This window comes from Streptopelia decaocto, assembly GCF_964273445.1.
Source record: "Streptopelia decaocto genome assembly, chromosome: 1".
NCBI classification, from domain to species: Eukaryota; Metazoa; Chordata; class Aves; order Columbiformes; family Columbidae; genus Streptopelia; species Streptopelia decaocto.
The window spans coordinates 51,865,461-51,883,965 of NC_138663.1; the positions used below are offsets into that span (position 1 = coordinate 51,865,461).

General features: G+C 35.2%; 1 protein-coding gene across 1 annotated transcript in view; it reads left to right on the plus strand.

Annotated features, from left to right (window-relative positions):
* The window catches only part of PPFIA2 (PTPRF interacting protein alpha 2), a 319,033-nt gene that overhangs the window by 245,918 nt on the left and 54,610 nt on the right, over nt 1-18,505 (plus strand). Inside the window, exons 8-14 of the mRNA XM_082043663.1 lie at nt 3,641-3,862; nt 5,566-5,712; nt 7,656-7,790; nt 16,127-16,213; nt 16,644-16,727; nt 17,089-17,220; nt 18,195-18,257. Coding sequence (XP_081899789.1) covers nt 3,641-3,862; nt 5,566-5,712; nt 7,656-7,790; nt 16,127-16,213; nt 16,644-16,727; nt 17,089-17,220; nt 18,195-18,257 — 870 coding nt within the window. The remainder of the gene's footprint in view (nt 1-3,640; nt 3,863-5,565; nt 5,713-7,655; nt 7,791-16,126; nt 16,214-16,643; nt 16,728-17,088; nt 17,221-18,194; nt 18,258-18,505) is intronic.

Consider the following 18,505-nt stretch of genomic DNA (forward strand, 5'->3'; position numbering starts at 1 on the left):
GGATTATATTTGTTGGATAAACTAGTTAGTAAAAAAAGAGAAAAGCATCGGAGCATATGAGCTATTTGCCACTTTTTTTTTTTTTTTCCAAAGGAAAAATAGCCGTTGTTAGTAGATACTTTTATGTAAAAATATTGGAATTAAGGAGTGTGTCCATATGTACCTTTTGCATGACCACGTTTAATGGAGTCATGAAATTTATTAAAGACTTTATCTGGATGACTAATTTGTAAGCCAGATCTGCAGATCACGTACATTTCTCTTTCTCTCTGCTAGAATATTTCAACCAGTTAGAAAGTTTTCCTTGATGTCTCTGCCCTTCTTTAAAGACTTGCCAGTTGTTTCAGCTTACTTTTAGTACTTTCTTTTCCCCCACTCTGTACTGATTTGCCCCAATTTTCTGCAAATATTGGGGATTTGGGCTAGTCTAGGGATATGAATGTCTACTTTGAAACTACTTTTGTGCATGCTCTTTTGAGAATGTTTGCCAGAGTGCTTCAGGTGAAATAAAATCAGAGGTTTGAAGAGATCTCTGTTAATTATTATAAGCATTCAACTAACATTTACAAATGGATTGTGATTAATACTCTTTGAGTATCAGAATTATTTCAGCACAGAAAATTCAACCTGATTACAAAAAAATAAAAAAAAATAATGAGGGACATGGACATTCCTCACAAAACCGGTAATAGAGAAGATGCTGCAGTTCTGTCCCCCAGCATATTCCATAGGGAATTCCTCTGGGACATGGGAGGTTCCTCCTCCTTCTACTAATGCAGAAAATGTGTTTGAATCCACTTCATCTACAGGATGTTTTTGCTTCTACCAGCATAGCAGATTTTCATATTCTTGTTCAAGCAATTTTTTGTTTGGGAGAGGGGACAATATGACCTTAAAACTGTTGGCAAAAACTCCCCTGAGAACCTGAGGAGAGTTATGTCAGTTGTTTCTTGAATTAATACTTAGTAACTTCCTGCCTGTGGTTGTTTGGAGTGATTACTCCATGTGATGTACCCATATAATGGATAAATCATAAAATGGTACCAAGCCATAAAAGTGACAAAATGTTAGTTAAAATCCTTAGGTAAACTTTTAAAGTGCACTTCAGCGTTCTAAAAATACCAACTTTTAAGCTGAGGTTTTTGCTTTTAATAGTATTTTTAAAGATAACTTTTTTTTAAAATCCCAATCATACTGAGAAAAATCAAAATAGAATCATAGAATTGTTTTGATTGGAAAAGACCTTTAAGATCATCGAGTCCAGCCATTTACGTGTCACTGCCAAATCCACCTCTAAACCATGTCCCTCAGAACCTGATCCACGTGTCTTTTAAAACCCTCCAGGGATGGTGACTCCACCACTTCCCTGGGCAGCCTGTTCCAATGCCCGACAACCATTTTTGTGAAGAAATTTTTCCTAATATCCAATCTAACCCTTCTCTGTGTTGACTTTTTTGTAAATTGGAAATTTTAGATGCCAGCCAGCTCTATGTATGAATACAGGAATAATGTAAAGCAAAAGTGAACTATGACTAGAATTAAAGCAACTTGTACAAAGAGTTCATCAAAGAATTATGAGTTTATGTGCATAAATCAGAATATATATGCATGAATAACTGGCAATCTAATGGTCAGGGATTAATTCTAAATATGTTTTTGTTTTTCCATAAATCTCAGGTATTAGGTAAATTAGTAGAAAATAATATACTTTTCACAGTTAGTTTACATATGTTTTGGTTATTAACATATTTAGGAAAAATATTAATAAAAATATTAATAAATATTAATTTAAAAGTTCTCTGCCATTGAGCATACTCCTAGATATAAAAGCTTGCAATTTCAAAATGACCATGCTCTATATGTCATAAGGTACATGATCACATGTCATTTATTGCTTTTCAGATTTGATATTTGACTTATTATAACCTTGCAGCAATTCCTAGACCACTATGTAGAAAATTGTAGGGCAAATTCAATCCATAGTAAAATTTGTTTATCTGTGACAACCACTAAAATTGCTGTATCATATTAAAAATATAAAACAAATTATAATAATCATAGATAATAAATCTCAAATTTACACAGTGGAATAAAGCATGACAGTTAGGATGTTTTATCCTGTTTGAGTACTATTTTGTTTACATGTGTGATTGCTGCATAGTAATGGGATTTTGATTAAAGTAGACTAACTGAACACTTTCCAAACAACAAAGTGAGTGTAAATGAGTTTTCAAATTGCTATTGTCATTTTACCATGGTATCCTCAAGGTAGATCAATGATGGTTCAGTGCCTAACATAAAATGTCAAGATAATATAATTAACTACTGTAAAGAAAGCAATTTTGGAACTGAATTATTTGATGTAATGAATTTTTGGAGTAAAATAATTTTATTCAATGATCCACAGAGGGGCAGGTGATCTTGTTCTGGGTTCATTTTATGGATGATTGGGGAAAGAATGTGGCTAAAGCCATCAAACAAAGTAATGTTCTTTGAATTTTCTAGAAGATTTCTGTATAAATATATTTTGACAATAGTAATATGGAAGTATTAATGAAAGCAAGCTTGGTTTCCTCTCAGATCTTGCTAGAAATATTTCATATATACATTGTTATACACTGTACCATCCGAAGGACACGCAGCACCCTTTACAACCAATATTCCTGTTTGATGCTCTCTGAGATCCATAACCTATATAAAATGGCTGTTACAGTGAAATACCTTTTTCCCATACTGCATAATATAAATTTAACTGATGAAATTGCACCTATTCAAGAAAGTTACTGACAGGTTGGACTACTTTGGTTTTATTTTTTCATGTTGCAGTTCAAAACCAAATCATTTTGGGTTTCCTTGTTCTTTTTGCATACGTTTTTGTCGTGAGATAATTAAATTTGGATGAAAACATGTTTTGCCTTTGCTGGAAAAGGCTAGCATGACTGTTATAATGAGGCAATGCCAGGAACTCCTCCTAGTGAATGCACTTCTTTCCCGAAATCATTTATTTGAAATATAAATCATATTCCTGAGATAATATTCCAAATGCTTTGTGAGTTCTAGAGTCTCGATTCTTTTTCTTTGTAACTGTATTTATGCCAGGGCTTCCAGCAAGCACACAAATAACTTCAGCAGACCTTGTTTCTAATGTAGATTCAACCAGTGTGTTGTCCAGCCTCTAAGCACTTTCTGGTAGAGTGAATTTGTGATTTATTAGTGTTGCTTCCTGTCTGCAGCGTGACCTATTTTGGAAGTGAAATAGACTTTGATTAAGTTTAAATGCTGTGTAAGTTTAGCCAAGATGTATACCCACAATTTGGTGATTGTTAGTTGTTTTGTTGTAATTTGTACTTGAACAGCCATTATGTCAAACTAAAGCTATTTTTGTATAGTCTTCTGCTCTTAATGCAAATGTTTACTTCTCTATGTGATGTTACACTCTGGAATTCCTTGAAATGAATGAATACTAATATTTTGCGTTTTTTTTCAGAACTACATCTGCCTTATCTACAGTGAAAATTATTGTGGGTTTCTTCACCTAGTTGATTTTGTAACATTTAAAATAATCTTTGTTTTAGAAATTCTTTAGACAGATTCCACATTAAAAGATAATTAATAAATACTGTCACTTCTCTGTTAACAGCGCCTATCAAATGGCTCCATAGACTCAAATGATGAAGCCAGTCAAGTTGTTGAACTTCAGGAACTACTGGAAAAGCAAAACTATGAAATGGCACAAATGAAGGAGCGTTTGGCTGCCCTGTCTTCCCGGGTGGGAGAGGTAGAGCAGGAGGCAGAGACCACTAGAAAAGAGCTTGTTAAAACAGAAGAAATGAACAGTAAATATCAGAGAGACATCAGAGAGGTAAGGAGTTCATCACACCCACCTCCTGTTTCTTGACTGCTGTTCCTGTGACACCCTGTACTAACTGATGGAGGCCCATGAATATGGGAAGCAAACGTCGAGCACTGATAAAAGCCCTCATACATATGAAATACAAAATGTACATTAAGAAATAGTGTTAGAAATCTCTCCGTAAAACCATGTTTGTAAAAGTGGGTGTGTATATGTGGAACTTTAATGGGAGCAAGGACAACTCCGTTGTGGTTTAGTATTACCAGAGTAAATTCTGGCAAGTTTTCAGCTATTTCAGGTTTTTAAGATGAACTCAATTAAATAGAGATGCTGGTCATGTAGATAGTCTAAAGTACATTTTTAAAAATCTGAGCTTTTTTATAAAATGGTGTTATTTATATAATCAATTATAATATTTATTCATGTGTGGTAACTTCATTACCCCTGTTATAATATACTGTTATTTCTCCCTTAAATGCCACATTACACCATCTACAGGCTTACTTGCTTTCAGCCCTTCACTTCCTGAGGGAAGTGGCCACCAATACATTTGCATGTAGAATAATGAGCAAATATCAGTGCCAAATCTGCTGAGAAAGGTACTTGTAGAATGGAAGTGCCTGTAGTTATTTCATACTATCACAAAAGATAGTCTTTCTAATGCAGAAAGTGAAATACCTGCAACAAGAAGGGTAGTTTAGTATTGTGTAACTTGGATAAATTATAGGATATTTTTTCTGTAAGTTTTTAATGAATTACATATGTAATTACTTTTTTTTTTTTTTCTCAGCAATATGCAAAAAGATCACTTGGATATGGTCCATTTTGGGACTAACTATTTGGATCAATTGATATGTTCATTGTATCTTACTTCAATAATAATCTTTCTTCAACACTGCTTTCATAGTGTAATATAACACAAGAAACAAGACAGGCTCATCAGTGAATATTTTCATTGTGAAAGATTACATGGCAACATGCAAGCCAGACACAAGTTTAAAACTAATAAAATTTCCTGCTTTCACTAAAATTAATTGAAGAGAAATAAATAATGTAATAGACAGACTAATGTATACTTGATCTAAATTACAGCTATTGGCTTCGGTGAGGCCATCTTGTCATGCATGAATAAAAACAGCTCAAGATTTTAAATAAATCCTTATCCATAACATATATGGATAACATACCCCAGTGTTATGGTTATGTTATGTATCCAACATTGTGGTCACTTTTTTTCTGGGAATTTCAGGATATGTTGCCTGCTGTCTTCAACATGTACTCCGGCAGAAAATATTAGCAGAACCCAAGAATAAGAGTGGAAATGGAGATTTACATTTTTTTTCCCCACATTGCTGCCCTATATTTCTACTGTTGTGTAATTATATGAGTTTTTCTATTTTCTGATCAAGTATGCTGTTGTTGAAGAAGCAAACAAGTGAATGTGAGCAGCATTTGCTATGTGTTTTTTCACTGAAAAATGTAGAAACTAAGAAAATATACAAAAGGTGGGATTTGTTTGCTCTACTCAACAGCTACCACTTTAAATACAGTTACAAGAAATATCAAAGGAAACAAATTTTCCTTTAAACAGAAAAATTACTGCTGACCATACTTTACACCTCTGTCTCCTCTTAGCATGAAAATTAAACAGGTATAAAATTATGTGGCATTTTAATTGCATGGTTCCTGATAGTGTGTTTTTGTCGTGTTAGGCAATGGCACAAAAGGAAGATATGGAAGAAAGAATAACTACACTGGAAAAGCGCTACCTCAGTGCTCAGAGAGAATCCACCTCCATACATGACATGAACGATAAGCTGGAAAATGAACTTGCAAACAAGGAAGCCATCCTACGTCAGGTGCAGTATCTGCGTTAGTCAGTTGCTTTCTTCATAATAATGAAGATAAATGAAAAAAAAAAGAGAGAAGATCTACAGTAGGAGTTTTCCATTAGGTTAATCTGTTCATTTTTAATCAAAAGATCAGTTTGTCTAAAACAAACAAACAAACGAAAACCCAAAACCAAAATCACAACTTTTTGAGCATCTCTAAGCTTCATATCAGCCACCACACCTCTGAATCCCGAATCAACATGTACGTTCAACATTGTAAAATAACTGTGTTTTCTAACAGTGTCTTGCATTTTTGTGCACCATCATATTGCCTAAGTAAAGCTTTATGTTTGCTTCTTATGTAATGATTTTCTGAATTTTATTTTTTAACAAAATATCAAAAAATAGTGTCAGCAAAAGAAATTCCCTTTCACAGGAAAGACCAAAATTTGCATACAATAAGTTGTAGTGATTTCACAAATTAGTAGTATGTAAATAAAATTTTACAAAGCTCAATGATCCTTGAATATCTTTTAGAAAGGTATATAACATGATTGTGCAGTTTTCTCTCAGGCTACTTTGTTTCCACGGTGATTCCAGAAGCTGAAGTGTAAAGTGAACCTAAAAGAATGTTTTGTGATTTGAAGAATACAAAGTGAACAGAAAGCTAACGTGAAATGAATATTATTCAAGCTGTAAAAGATTAAATTATTCCTCAGCCTCAGTATCAGACCTTTATTATTTTTCACCTATCATATCTTCACACAATATAAAATGCTATATGAGAAACAAGCCTGTGTGACCTGAAAATCTCCGCTTCTATGACTATATGCAGAAATATTTACACACATGCACACATCCCTCTGTATGTGCATATATATGTACCTGCATACCTCTTCAGGGAAAGGAAACCATCAGAACTCAAACTCTCTGGCTTCTGCCAGCTTCCTTGGAGTATTTTAAGAGTTATCTTCAATTGTTAGGAATAAAAAACACCCAACAATGGACAAGTAACGTACCAGCATCTGAACTTTTATTGCTGTCAGTGTACGTCATGCTGTGCTGCACAGGTCTGCCTGCTCAAACCAGTAATTAATAGAACTAGGCCTAGAATATATACAGGTAGACTTAAAGTTGATTTGCAGAACTGTGAGGTGGAAAGCCTAGTTTTTCATGCCTTTAAAGGATTAAAAAGGCATCTAAAAGCATATTTCTTTTTCATCTTTCATTACCTCAAATGAACAGGAAAGCAGGAAATATGAAGTCATTAAAAAATTCTTAATCATATGGTGCATCTCAGTAGGACAGAAAATACTGCAGTTATCAAAAGTCCTCCTGTTTAATGTTTATCACAGATTAAACACTTTCACTTGTGTAAAATGAGACTTAATTGTAGGTTCACAGTGAAAACTATCACTGCAACCTTAAGCAAATAGCAACCAGGTTATGATCATGTATTAAATGTAAGTTCTAACATTTCCTAATATATGACTGGTATTTGTTCAGAAAATTGTGTTTGGCAATTTGTTGAAAAACTTTGCTGGGAATTCTGTCCCTTTGGAATTGTACTTCTTTCCATTTTAGCTCATACATAAACTTTTCTGTGAGATAGACTCAATATTTCCACATAGAAAATTCTCATTTTCCTGGCACCAATACTTTTATTTTACTCAGATAAACAACACATTGATCAGAGAAGCTTTTTGTTCATCTTCATTAGTACCATTTTACAACTTCTTTTCTTCACCTTCTCATAACCCTTGGGTCTCAATTTGTTCATCATTAATAAGACTGTCAGCTTACACTGTTTCATGCTTTCCACCTTTCCAATGAGCTCTCCCATGCTGTGGAGTATCTATGCATATGTAGTGAGTTTTGCTTTCTTCTCTGATACTTAAAAAACTGAAGAAAAAATCTTAATTCTGATTATTATTTTTTTTAACACCTGTTTATCTATCTTTGGCCTTCAGTTGGAAGACAAAAACAGACAGCTGCAAGAGCGTCTAGAGCTGGCGGAGCAGAAGCTGCAGCAGACGATGAGGAAGGCTGAAACCTTACCCGAAGTGGAGGCTGAGCTGGCTCAGAGAATTGCAGCTCTGACTAAGGTACTACCCTGAGAAATAGGTTCACTTCAGAAGCCCCGTTGTTTTACATTGATTTGCATCCTGATTCCTCACCTCAACACCTAAATGAAAGTAGTTTCAAGCTGATTTGAAAGGAGAAAATGTTTCCTGATGAGTCTGTGCCACAGGTTTAACCAGGAATGGTCTCAATGCCTTGTTTGTAATTCTTAGCATTTTGGTAACAGGAAGAATACTTATCTGTAAGTTACCCTAGACTATATTTACAAAGGAGTCTTATATTTCCAATGCACATGAGCATTACTTAACACAGAAGGATTCATTTTACTATGTAAGCATTTCTAATTTAAGGGGAAAGAGATAGGGGGCAGTCCCATTCCTACACTTACTTAGTTCTTCTAGACATTTTCTTTGACAATGCATAGGAAACAACAATTATTTGCATTTCAGTAAGAGCTATAAAATCAAATCTTAGTGGTAGCTGGGATCATTTGTAGGACATAAGTGAAGACAACGTGCCGTGCATACTTAAATGATTTGTTTTGAATGATTCTTTGCACCATATATCTGAAAAGACAAATGTGAAACCCTGAGAGGACTTCAAACTGTTTTTTCTGATAAATTTATTATTTGGCAGCTTTCTTTTAGTAAAAATAAGAAGATAAAAATAAATTTTCAGTAGTGTGGTTTTCATGTTTGGCCTCTAATATTTTCAGGTGTGCATGTAGTTAATACTACAGCTCGGGTATTATCAGTTTCATAAAGATGTGATAATATGTTTATTTTTCATCTCTCAAAATCAGACAAATAAAGAAAAATGCATTTAAGAGATTGTATGACATATCACTGTGATGTATCTAAGCTTTCCTTTCTCTGTTACCAAGGAATGTTTCTAGCTCTTTATGTACCTAGCCATTTTGATATTTGATGGATTGTTTTCAATTCTCATGTTTTTCTATTTATAGTGAAGCCTTAAGTGCTGAGCAGCTCACTACTGCAGTCCAATTTTTAAGTAATTTAGTTAAGAAGTAGAAAGGAAGAGAAACTTTGGGGAGATTTGATGGTTGAATGGTTGAGGTTGTTTTATTCTTTTAGTAAGGCAAGATCATTATTCAGTAATCAAGATTTTGTGCTGTCCATAGATTTATATGAAAGGGTGGGAATTTGAGAGACTGAAAATAGGGGCAGGGGGATGGGAAGAAAGAATCAGCAAAAAGGAAGCTACATGAAATGCCAAATATATATCATTTCAATTTGATAAAAACTCAGGTGTACATAAGGGCAATATCTTGGCATTTCAATTTCTTTTTTTTCAGTTGTTTCTGATTCAACAAATAATCACATATTGTAATTCCCTCAGTAGCTTAAGAATATAATTTTCTATTTTAAGAAAGTTTTTCCTGAGTAATTTCTCCAGCAATTAGACACCAGTAAGTATTTTGCAGTCTCAAGCATGTCTTTTCTTGCAACTGCATTTTTCCTTGAACATATTTTAATTTCAAATAGTGTAAGAAGAAATCCCATTTCAACCATGCAGAGCACTCAGGCACTTCCATAAGATATTGTTATTGTGACCATAAAGCTGCAGTATACATCTCTGTCCTTTTACATTATTTCATGGGATGTGGTTAGAGAACAGTGAACAGAGCTGACGCTCCGTCCCATTTCACTTTAATGTACTTTATCAAAGTTTTTGCCAAGCAGAAAACTCTAAAAAGTATGTTAGATTGTAATGCCAGTTCTGTTCATTTCTCTGTGATTACATGAAAAACTGAAGTAATTTTATTTAAAATTGTGTCGTCTTGGAATACATGACATGAAGAAGCCTATGTTTTATATATCTTGTACATAATGTCTCTGTAAACTGTAGATCTTATTAAGGTGCTGGTTTGACAGCTCCAAAGTTCAAAGTCCAGTATTTTTCATGGGTCACACAAATGTAGCTCGGAGTCAAGAATGGTACTGTAGTCACTGTAGCTTACTCTAAGTAGTTTTAAATTAGCTAGCTGGTATACTACTACCACACTAGCTATTCAATGAAAGCTACAAGACCTACTACCTAAGAGGCTGAATAATCCTTAATTTTTCCTTTGTTGAGGTTTGTGCCAGCATATACCTTGTCAGTAGGGCTCAAATTAGATCATTTCTGACTACCTTAAGTCCGCCTGCCCTGAGCTATAGTCACTGCATGTCCATGTATAATGAGTAAAAGATGAGCCCCCTGCGTCAGCTAGTCTTTTTGTGCTGCAAAAAAGTCAAAACTGATTCTCCTTTCTTTTGTACTACCTCAATGAAAGTGGCTTCTCTGAGATTAATGGGGTTACAATCACATGAAAGAGGTGAGTTAAGCCTAATATTGTACATGTTTTTTTAAAGGGAAATAGTATGGGATAACTGGAAATAATGACTGCTTCACTGTGGGGAAAATATAAGGCCAAGTATTTACATGTGGAGATAAAACAGAACTAACATTATGTAGATGTGATTTCCTCCCCCCACCTCAAATTTGAAATGCGCATGTTACAATTCTGCATTCAATTTTTTATACTCTTCCTCCCAAGAAGTCTGGGTTGGGATTCTGAAAAAAAAGGATGTTGAATGAGATCCCTCTATGTTGTCAGTTTTTAAAATGAGTTGGTTTTCTTTTTATATCTGTACGGGCTAGTGAATGTCTTTTTGCTACTTTTCCACAACCAAACTAGTCCATAAGGAGTGAACTTCCAAAAGTTTGGACTATGCAGTGAAGTAAGATAAGTACCCATAAATTTACCTGAATCATTTGAGCTTCTCTTTGGCTTTGTTTTCACTGTGTTCTGCCCATTGGGTGAGCAACTGGAGGGTTAGTCAGCCTGTGGCAAACTAACCTGGAACAGCATGATCCCATGTACTCTGCTGTCCTGCCTGGCTGTCGCACTCGTATCTGTCTGGTCATGACAAGTAGCACAGCTCTCAGCATGTACCCCAAGATTTAGACTACCATGACTCATTGAGCCACCTTGTATTCACTCTCACAGTATTGGTCTGTTTGCCTTCCCGGAAGAAGAGTCAGTTGGTTGTAGAAAGAACTTCCCTCCTAATATTAACTAAACCTTTCTTTATCCTACAAGGTGTTTATTTTCCTCAGAAGGGAAAGACATTGGAGCATCTAGAATCTTCAGATGGTTAGTCTGTCAAACACGGTTTCTCCTTCCATGTATTCAAGGAGGGGTCTAGTGGAGACAACCAGCATCCACCTACTTCCATTCACTCACTCCCACTAGTAGTCACTCTCCCCCTCGAGTGCTTGTGCAGCAGAGGTGACATGTCACTTCTCTGATCACAAGACAGCAGTCAGCATTTTACTCCATCATTCCTGTATGCAGGTCACCAGAAATACCAGCAGTGCTTTTCAGCTCCATTAGAGAAGCACTGACATGGAGAAAAGGAAACCATAATCATAATAGAACACATTTAGCATAATAACACATTCAGCTTATTTTAAGGGTAATAAAAAATGACTTGAAAGTTGGAGGCAAGTGGGACACAATGCTGGTTTTGTGACAATGTGGGGATCTGATTTGCATTAAGTAGGGAAGAAGTTGCAAGGAAGTGAAAGCAGGTCTGCAGTGGAAAGGAAACAAAGAGGGGGAAAAAAGTTCTTCTGCAAGAGGTGGATGTGGTTAAGACAGAAATGGATCTGAGAACAAGGGAGAGAGAGAGGATGATGTGTTAGCTGAGAAAGGAAGTTGATAAATCTTCTGAGGGGGAAAAAGAAAGAGAGAGAGAGAGAACATCTTCTATGGGGAGGGAAGCCCAAGAAACCTCCACATTTACAATACATTACTGTCTTCTCAAACCACCCCTCTTCTTATGCTTTCCTTTCTACAGAAGATTTTCTTCTGATAGAAGGAAGAAATTAAACAAGCAAGTTTGACAGAGCTAAATGGGAGGAGTTACTAAACCTACAAGGTGTAGAAGGTAGTGAGGGAATGAAGGAGGAGCATATCTAGTGGGTACCTAGTGACTGAAAATTTGTGTTTCAGAAAAGGGGGTGACTTAAGCCAACATATTTTGTCACATTTGTAATGCGTTACAAGTGAGTCCATGAACAAGTTGATAACTTTGTGAGCTGTTGTGACTCGGTCACCCTGGTCACCTATTTCCACCTTGGATTGCATAGCTCAATTCAATAAGGCATTCTTTCTTGAATAACTAACTCATTCAAAGGATAGCTAAAGGAATGTGTGCCATAAGAAGCCAGTAGAAAATCTGGAGACCGCAGGTGTGCAAAAGTCAAGGTCTCAAAACTGTGGAAATGGGCTTGTACCATTAGAAAATTTTAGATTTGTTCCTGCAGCTCAGCACGAGGAAGAAAAATGATAGCACCTGTGCTGTACAGGTGCTTTCTGCATCTGAAATTGGATTATTTTTTCAACTGAGATGCAAAGGCCTAGAAAATGTGCAGTGCCAACAGCAACAGATGATGTGAAAGCAACATTTTTTTTGTGGGCGCATTAGCAGTAGGAGCAGCAGCAGAGTTTTAACAGGGTTAGAGAGCAATAATAGAAGCTGCTTCGGTATTCTCTCAAAGTAAAATTTTCCTGTCTATTACTGGCTTATATTAGCTATTTCTTTGCTATTTCATAGCATATAGAGTGCAAAGTGAGCATTAAGACTCATGCTGGTATCTCATAGGGGTCCGACATTGTTAGTTTTGTCCATATATTTTTAATCCAGTCTAATGCACAACTTCACAAATCTATTTATAACTGAATGTGGTGGTTAAATGCTTTAAATGCTAGTTGCTGAATACTGCACCATGTGTTTTACTAATCCTCCTGTACAGAGTACTGTTGAACAGGCATGCAAGTCATATATTAAGAAGAAGAATGTTGGGTAAGGTCTGCCAAGAAGTAGTCATGCAATTCCACTTCAGCAAGTTTTTAACTCGGTTAACTCTTAGCAAGGCAGATCAGAAGAAATCCAGTTTCTCTTTATGAATCTCACAGCCCACAGTTGCTCCTTCTGTCTCACATGTATCTGAAATTCTGCTACAGCAAGATGACTAAAGCTGGTGTCTCGGCCTCTGCCTCATGACACAAGACAGAGACTGAGACATTCAATATTTTTATGGTAGGCTCCCAAGTCTCCTAAAGAGCCTCTTCCAGTGCGACTGTCTGGAGCTGAATAACACATTTGAACAACAAAAAAGTGTAGCCACCAGTGGAGTGTCGATTCTAACAGTGTGGCTTGGAAAAGCTTATGCAGGAGGTATTTGCAAATCCATTAGGGAATAGCTGAATTGCTAGGTTATTTTTGTTTGGAAAGGTCTCAAAGCAGGAGTATGTACATGTGTTTCTGTCTCCCCAGGCCCTACAGAGAACACCCTTTTCATTCATGTCCCTGTTGCAGGGGCTGCACATGCATTTGGCACCTAAGAACTGGTGGTTAAAACCACTAAGTTGCATTAGAGCCCAGGGAAGGTACTAAGGCTACATACCTGTGCTTGTCCTCTGCCAGGCAAACAGTTGAGCCTAACTGTTTAATGTCTCTGTTATGAAATAATTTGATTCTTTTAGAATAATACAGAATAACACTTTAGGAATGAACAAATGAAATTCACATAAAGGAAACACAGAATAATCAAATACATTTGAAGTGTTTAGGATAGTGACATTCATTTTTATTCTAAGGCATAGTCAATTTTAATCAATTTTAATGTCTCTTCATCCTACAAAAGAGAGGTAAAGGGAGATGAGTTTGGAGATCAACTCTATTTTGTTTTATGCTGGAAAACAAAATAGAGGTACTCTGAGCCACATTCAAGCAGGTTTGTTAGCAAGGATGTATCTTTCAATATTTTAATATTCTTAATGAAATAACTGAAAACTATAATGCAAAATGTTTTATATACATCTTAAACATATACCTTACTGATTTATTAAAGCAGTAGAAGGTTATGAAGCAGTAGAACTGGATAGGTCTAAGAACCTTAAAATAACATCATGTTCTTTCAAGAATGTTCTCTATATAAGGATTCAGATAACTTTTAGTTCTGCTAATAGTTTTATTCCTCTTCTTCCAAATAATAGCTAGGCCTAATACCACCATTATTTTATGCCTTGAAAAAGACTGTTTCCTGCTAAGGAATAATGTATGGCATGGTTTGGACTGAAAACCTATTTTTCAGTTTGATAAATAAATGTGAATGATATAGCTAGCTAGACCGATTTCCCAAGAACAGGTTATGACAGACAGCACCACATATCAAAAGAATTAAATGAGATCCCCTTTGAACTTAGAATTATTAGTTTGGTTATCTTCATATTTTGTATTAACCTGCAATTAAGTGTATAGAGGCAGTGAAGATTAAGTAATTTCCTTTTAAAATTTAAAGTCAGCTAATGAAGCTTCCAAGTAGTTATATTTTGTAGCATGAAACTCCCAATGGGTTCTATATCTCCCTCAATGAAAATAGTTTCAAAAGAGGTAGAGTTTCTTAAGCCTTCTCCATCATCAGCTCAGAGCTTTGATGATTTTGAATCTTCTCCTGACCCTTTGAGACACATTAATGGAAGAACTTGAACTAATACCACAACCAGGACTCAGAAAGGGAAAAAGGGGAAGGATAAGGCTTGGTCATTTTGTGGAAGGGTTAGAGTGGTCTGGTTTTCTACAGCTGCAGGGACTGAACTTTTTTAATCCTGTCTTCCTATTTATCCAATTGGGAGAGGAAGCCGTGCATTAGCACTTGTGTACTAAAACAAACTGATATGTAAAACTAAAATATAAGATAAAATCATAAAGGGGTTGTCACTGGTCCAAATCATAATGAATAGACAAAAGTTTCAGATAATAAATAAATTAAAATACATCACAATAAGCCTACTTCATGACCAGAAACAGTAAGTGCACTTACTAAATGAGCTTACTTCCAAAGTACACTGACTTCCTCTTAAATTTTGCAAGAATCTGAGTTTTGTGAATATACTTACTCTGAAAAGAATAGTAGTGATCCTAAAAGTTAAGCATTACCCTTATATTTATACAAAGCAGGATTTTCTCTTATGAATGTCTTCCTATCAAAAGCTGCAATTTATATTAATAAATCTCAAGACCACAGGTTTGTTTTCTGTCTTAATTTTTTGGTTATCAGTTATCAGTAATTTTAAGCTATGATATACAGCTGGAATCACTTTGGTATCTATTCCTAATTATTCTGATAAAGTGTTAGTAGACAACAGCATGAAAAACAGTCTCAGTAAAAAAAAATACAGTTGTAAAACTGGTTTTTCTTGTGCAAATTAAGGTTTGCTCATCTAAAGATGGAGTTCAAGGTCTCTTTTTGAGAGATGCTAAATCTGACAGAGTGAAATAGCATTTGACAAGCACGAGCTCACAACTCAGTCATCAGTAGCATTGTCTATACGCCTTGTGCCCATTCCTGTTTCCATAGCAACAAATCCATTATAGCATTTCCCTTTCCTTAAGATTTTTTTTTTCGTTTTGAATTATAACATAGACGTGTTTGATATGACAATAACAAGAATATTCATGTTTTGCAACAAACAACCTGATTAAGATCAACTTCTGTCAGAAGTAGTAATGAATCTTTGGATGGATTACCATTTCTGTACTCAGTAATGACTTTTCATTCCTATTAATGAATTTTTATTTATAGGTTCTTCTTTTATCTGGTGACCTTGAACTTCCAAAGAGATCCACCAGGGTGGATCCTTTCAAACGGATCAAAACCATATTGTTTATTTGGATGAAAGGGCTTATGTAGTCTATTCTAAAATAGAATACTAAAATTCGAGCAATGTCTTTTTTGATGTTCTTTCTGTTTTCTAGAAATTAGGGAATGTACCATAACATTGCACAGTTCTGTAACTGACCAATCCATTAATTTGGTATTTATGCATTGTTTTCATTCTTAGAAAATTATAGAAGAATTATAAAGGACTTTCTGACATTGGCCTCACAGAGTCCTGTTTTGGTGCTTAGTTGGCCATAATAAAAAATAAATTAAAAAAAAAAAAAAAAAAACAAACAAAAAACTATAGATAGATAGATTAGATAGTATTGCTCTGAATCCACTCAGTAGTAATATGTCATCAGCCAGCCATCACTAACCTTGAACTTCATGTGTAGGTTGATAGCTTTTTTTAGCATTCCATTATTTTCAGTTTCTCCACATCAACTGCATCATAATCACCAAGTATCAGTGTAGTTTATTCCATATAGAAATCTGTCAGCTAAAGTATTAAATTTTCAGTCACACTTTTATTTTAAGCATTCTGTGCTGTGTTCTGTTCAGTGTCAGTGTCTTTAGTTCTGATTTTTCAATTTTGTCCCTCTCCTTTTCCTTGACTTGTTAGTCTGATCCAACCTCTTCTACCTCATCTGATGATTATCAATATGTTATGGAAGCTAAGCTACAAGAAATGATCTCCATACGTAGGAAGGTAGTCCTACTGGACTTTACTTTCTATTGCTAAATAGAATCCATCTGATTTGTTTTCATTTTCTTTAACTTTTTTTTTCTTTACTTTTTGTTATTGATAATCAACCATCGTGCAGTTCAGTGCTTCAGGAGCTTACGATTTTACGATGGCAGGTTTGTGTTCAAACCATGCACAGTCTGCATGTTACATTTGGCTGATTTCATTGCTCATAAATAACTCCAATGTTTTGCTGATGCTTGGATGTAACAGGCCTTTGTAGCTGACACATTTCAAGCAATGCTGTTCAGCTGCCTGTTTAAATAAAGTTTCTTTTCGGAAAACTAAGTTTGCAGTTAGTAGTAGCTTGCTTTATGTTTTGGTTAAACTTTACTGAGATAAAGACTTCCAAAGCCACTTAAATTACAGAAAGAGTCTTTCTATTTTTTTACAGGCAGAAGAAAGACATGGAAATATTGAGGAACGTATGAGACACTTAGAAGCTCAACTTGAAGAGAAGAACCAGGAACTTCAAAGAGTATGTATATTTCAGACAATTTCTGTGCACTTTTCTTCTTTTAATTTGTCAATATAGTGCTACATTATGCACTCCAGCAAACAAATATATCTACCAGTAAATGTTTTATTTATAGCAGTGATGGCAGCATCTTCCCACTTTACTTAGCCATATCAATATACTGGTTTACATCTAGTTGCAGCTTTCAAAATATTCCGCTGATATAAGAATGAGTGTGCATTAATAACTGTAATTATGTTTCCTGTGGAATTTCTTTAAATGGCTATGGTTACCGTATTTTTTCTTTAATTTTATAATGATACAAGTCTGTACTGGTTAATATGGGACCCTAGCAATCTGTCTCTTCTGTTCTACATTAAAGGCAAGGCAAAGAGAAAAAATGAATGAGGAGCACAACAAAAGATTATCAGATACCGTAGACAGACTTTTGACAGAATCCAATGAGCGTCTGCAGCTACACTTGAAAGAGAGAATGGCAGCACTTGAAGAAAAGGTACGATGCAAAGGCTGGTATGAAGTTCAGCTTAATAAAGATTGTCCTGTGCAAAACCTGTTCTGCTTTTATCAGGATGGAGGCATCATGCTGATTTTGTATTCACAAATATTACCAGAAATATGGTCTAATTTATAGATTCAACTCTTAATTCAAGGGTGCACTTAAGAATCTTTCCAGAACTACTGCGAGCTGGATATACTGAATATTATGACCTCATTTAATCAGTGGGGTGTCTGATGAAGAGCTTGTCAAGGACCAGAGAACAACACAGCATAAGGCAGTGAGAGAAATTGGATGAGAACTGAGGAGTGGTCACATTTTGGATGTGCTCTCATTCCCATATTTTAGCCAGCTGATTTTGCCTCGCTTCCTCTGGGAAGAGTAAAATGTTGTCACCACAGGAGAAGGAGAATGTACCCTTGGAGAGGGAGTGTTATTTAGAGTTTTTGCATGATGTGAGACACAATGGACCTGCAAAATTCAAATCCCATGACCTTCATATCCACCCTCCTTAATCCCTCCCTCTTCTAATTATTCACCTTTGGTTTGAGCTGAGGGAAATCTTTCAGTGTCTTTCAGAAGGACATTTCAGAAGCTTCGGAGGATGTACTTCTCTTATATCCTTGAAACTAAATATCATACAAAGCAATAGGCCTGCCAAAAGAAAAATCTGGGAGAAATAGTTGTGTAGGAGTATAAACATTGCTCAGTTCAAGGAAAATGCAAAGTTTGTGCAGTTCTTAAAAAAACATGGTCCTACATATTTGGATTATTTCCAGTGTTTAAAATCTAAAGTATACTTAAACTGAAGCATTAAAATATTTTAAAGTCCAGTGAATACAAAAGTTCATTCATTACTTAACGTTGCTAACTTGTACGTGGAGGTTACATGTATATGGTGTTATCTGATACTTAACATATCCCTAATTTCTTTCTGGTTTATCTATGGTTATTTTTCTTTTAATTTCTAGAATGTTTTGATTCAAGAATCTGAAAGTTTCAGGAAAAATCTGGAAGAGTCTTTACATGACAAGGTACTGTAAAATACTGCAATTATATCTGTTTTTAACAGAAGTTATATATTTATTATTTGGAAATATGTGTATGGTATATTAATTATACAACTACCATGTGAAATCTTCCTGGCATCAATGATAATTCCTTTAATCACCCAGATGTCTTAACTAGCCTTTGAGGATCTTTAATAATTGTTCTGAGCTAAGTTCATGGTTGAGATCCTAGCCCCAGGAAGTCAGTACCAAAATTCATATTAATTTCAACT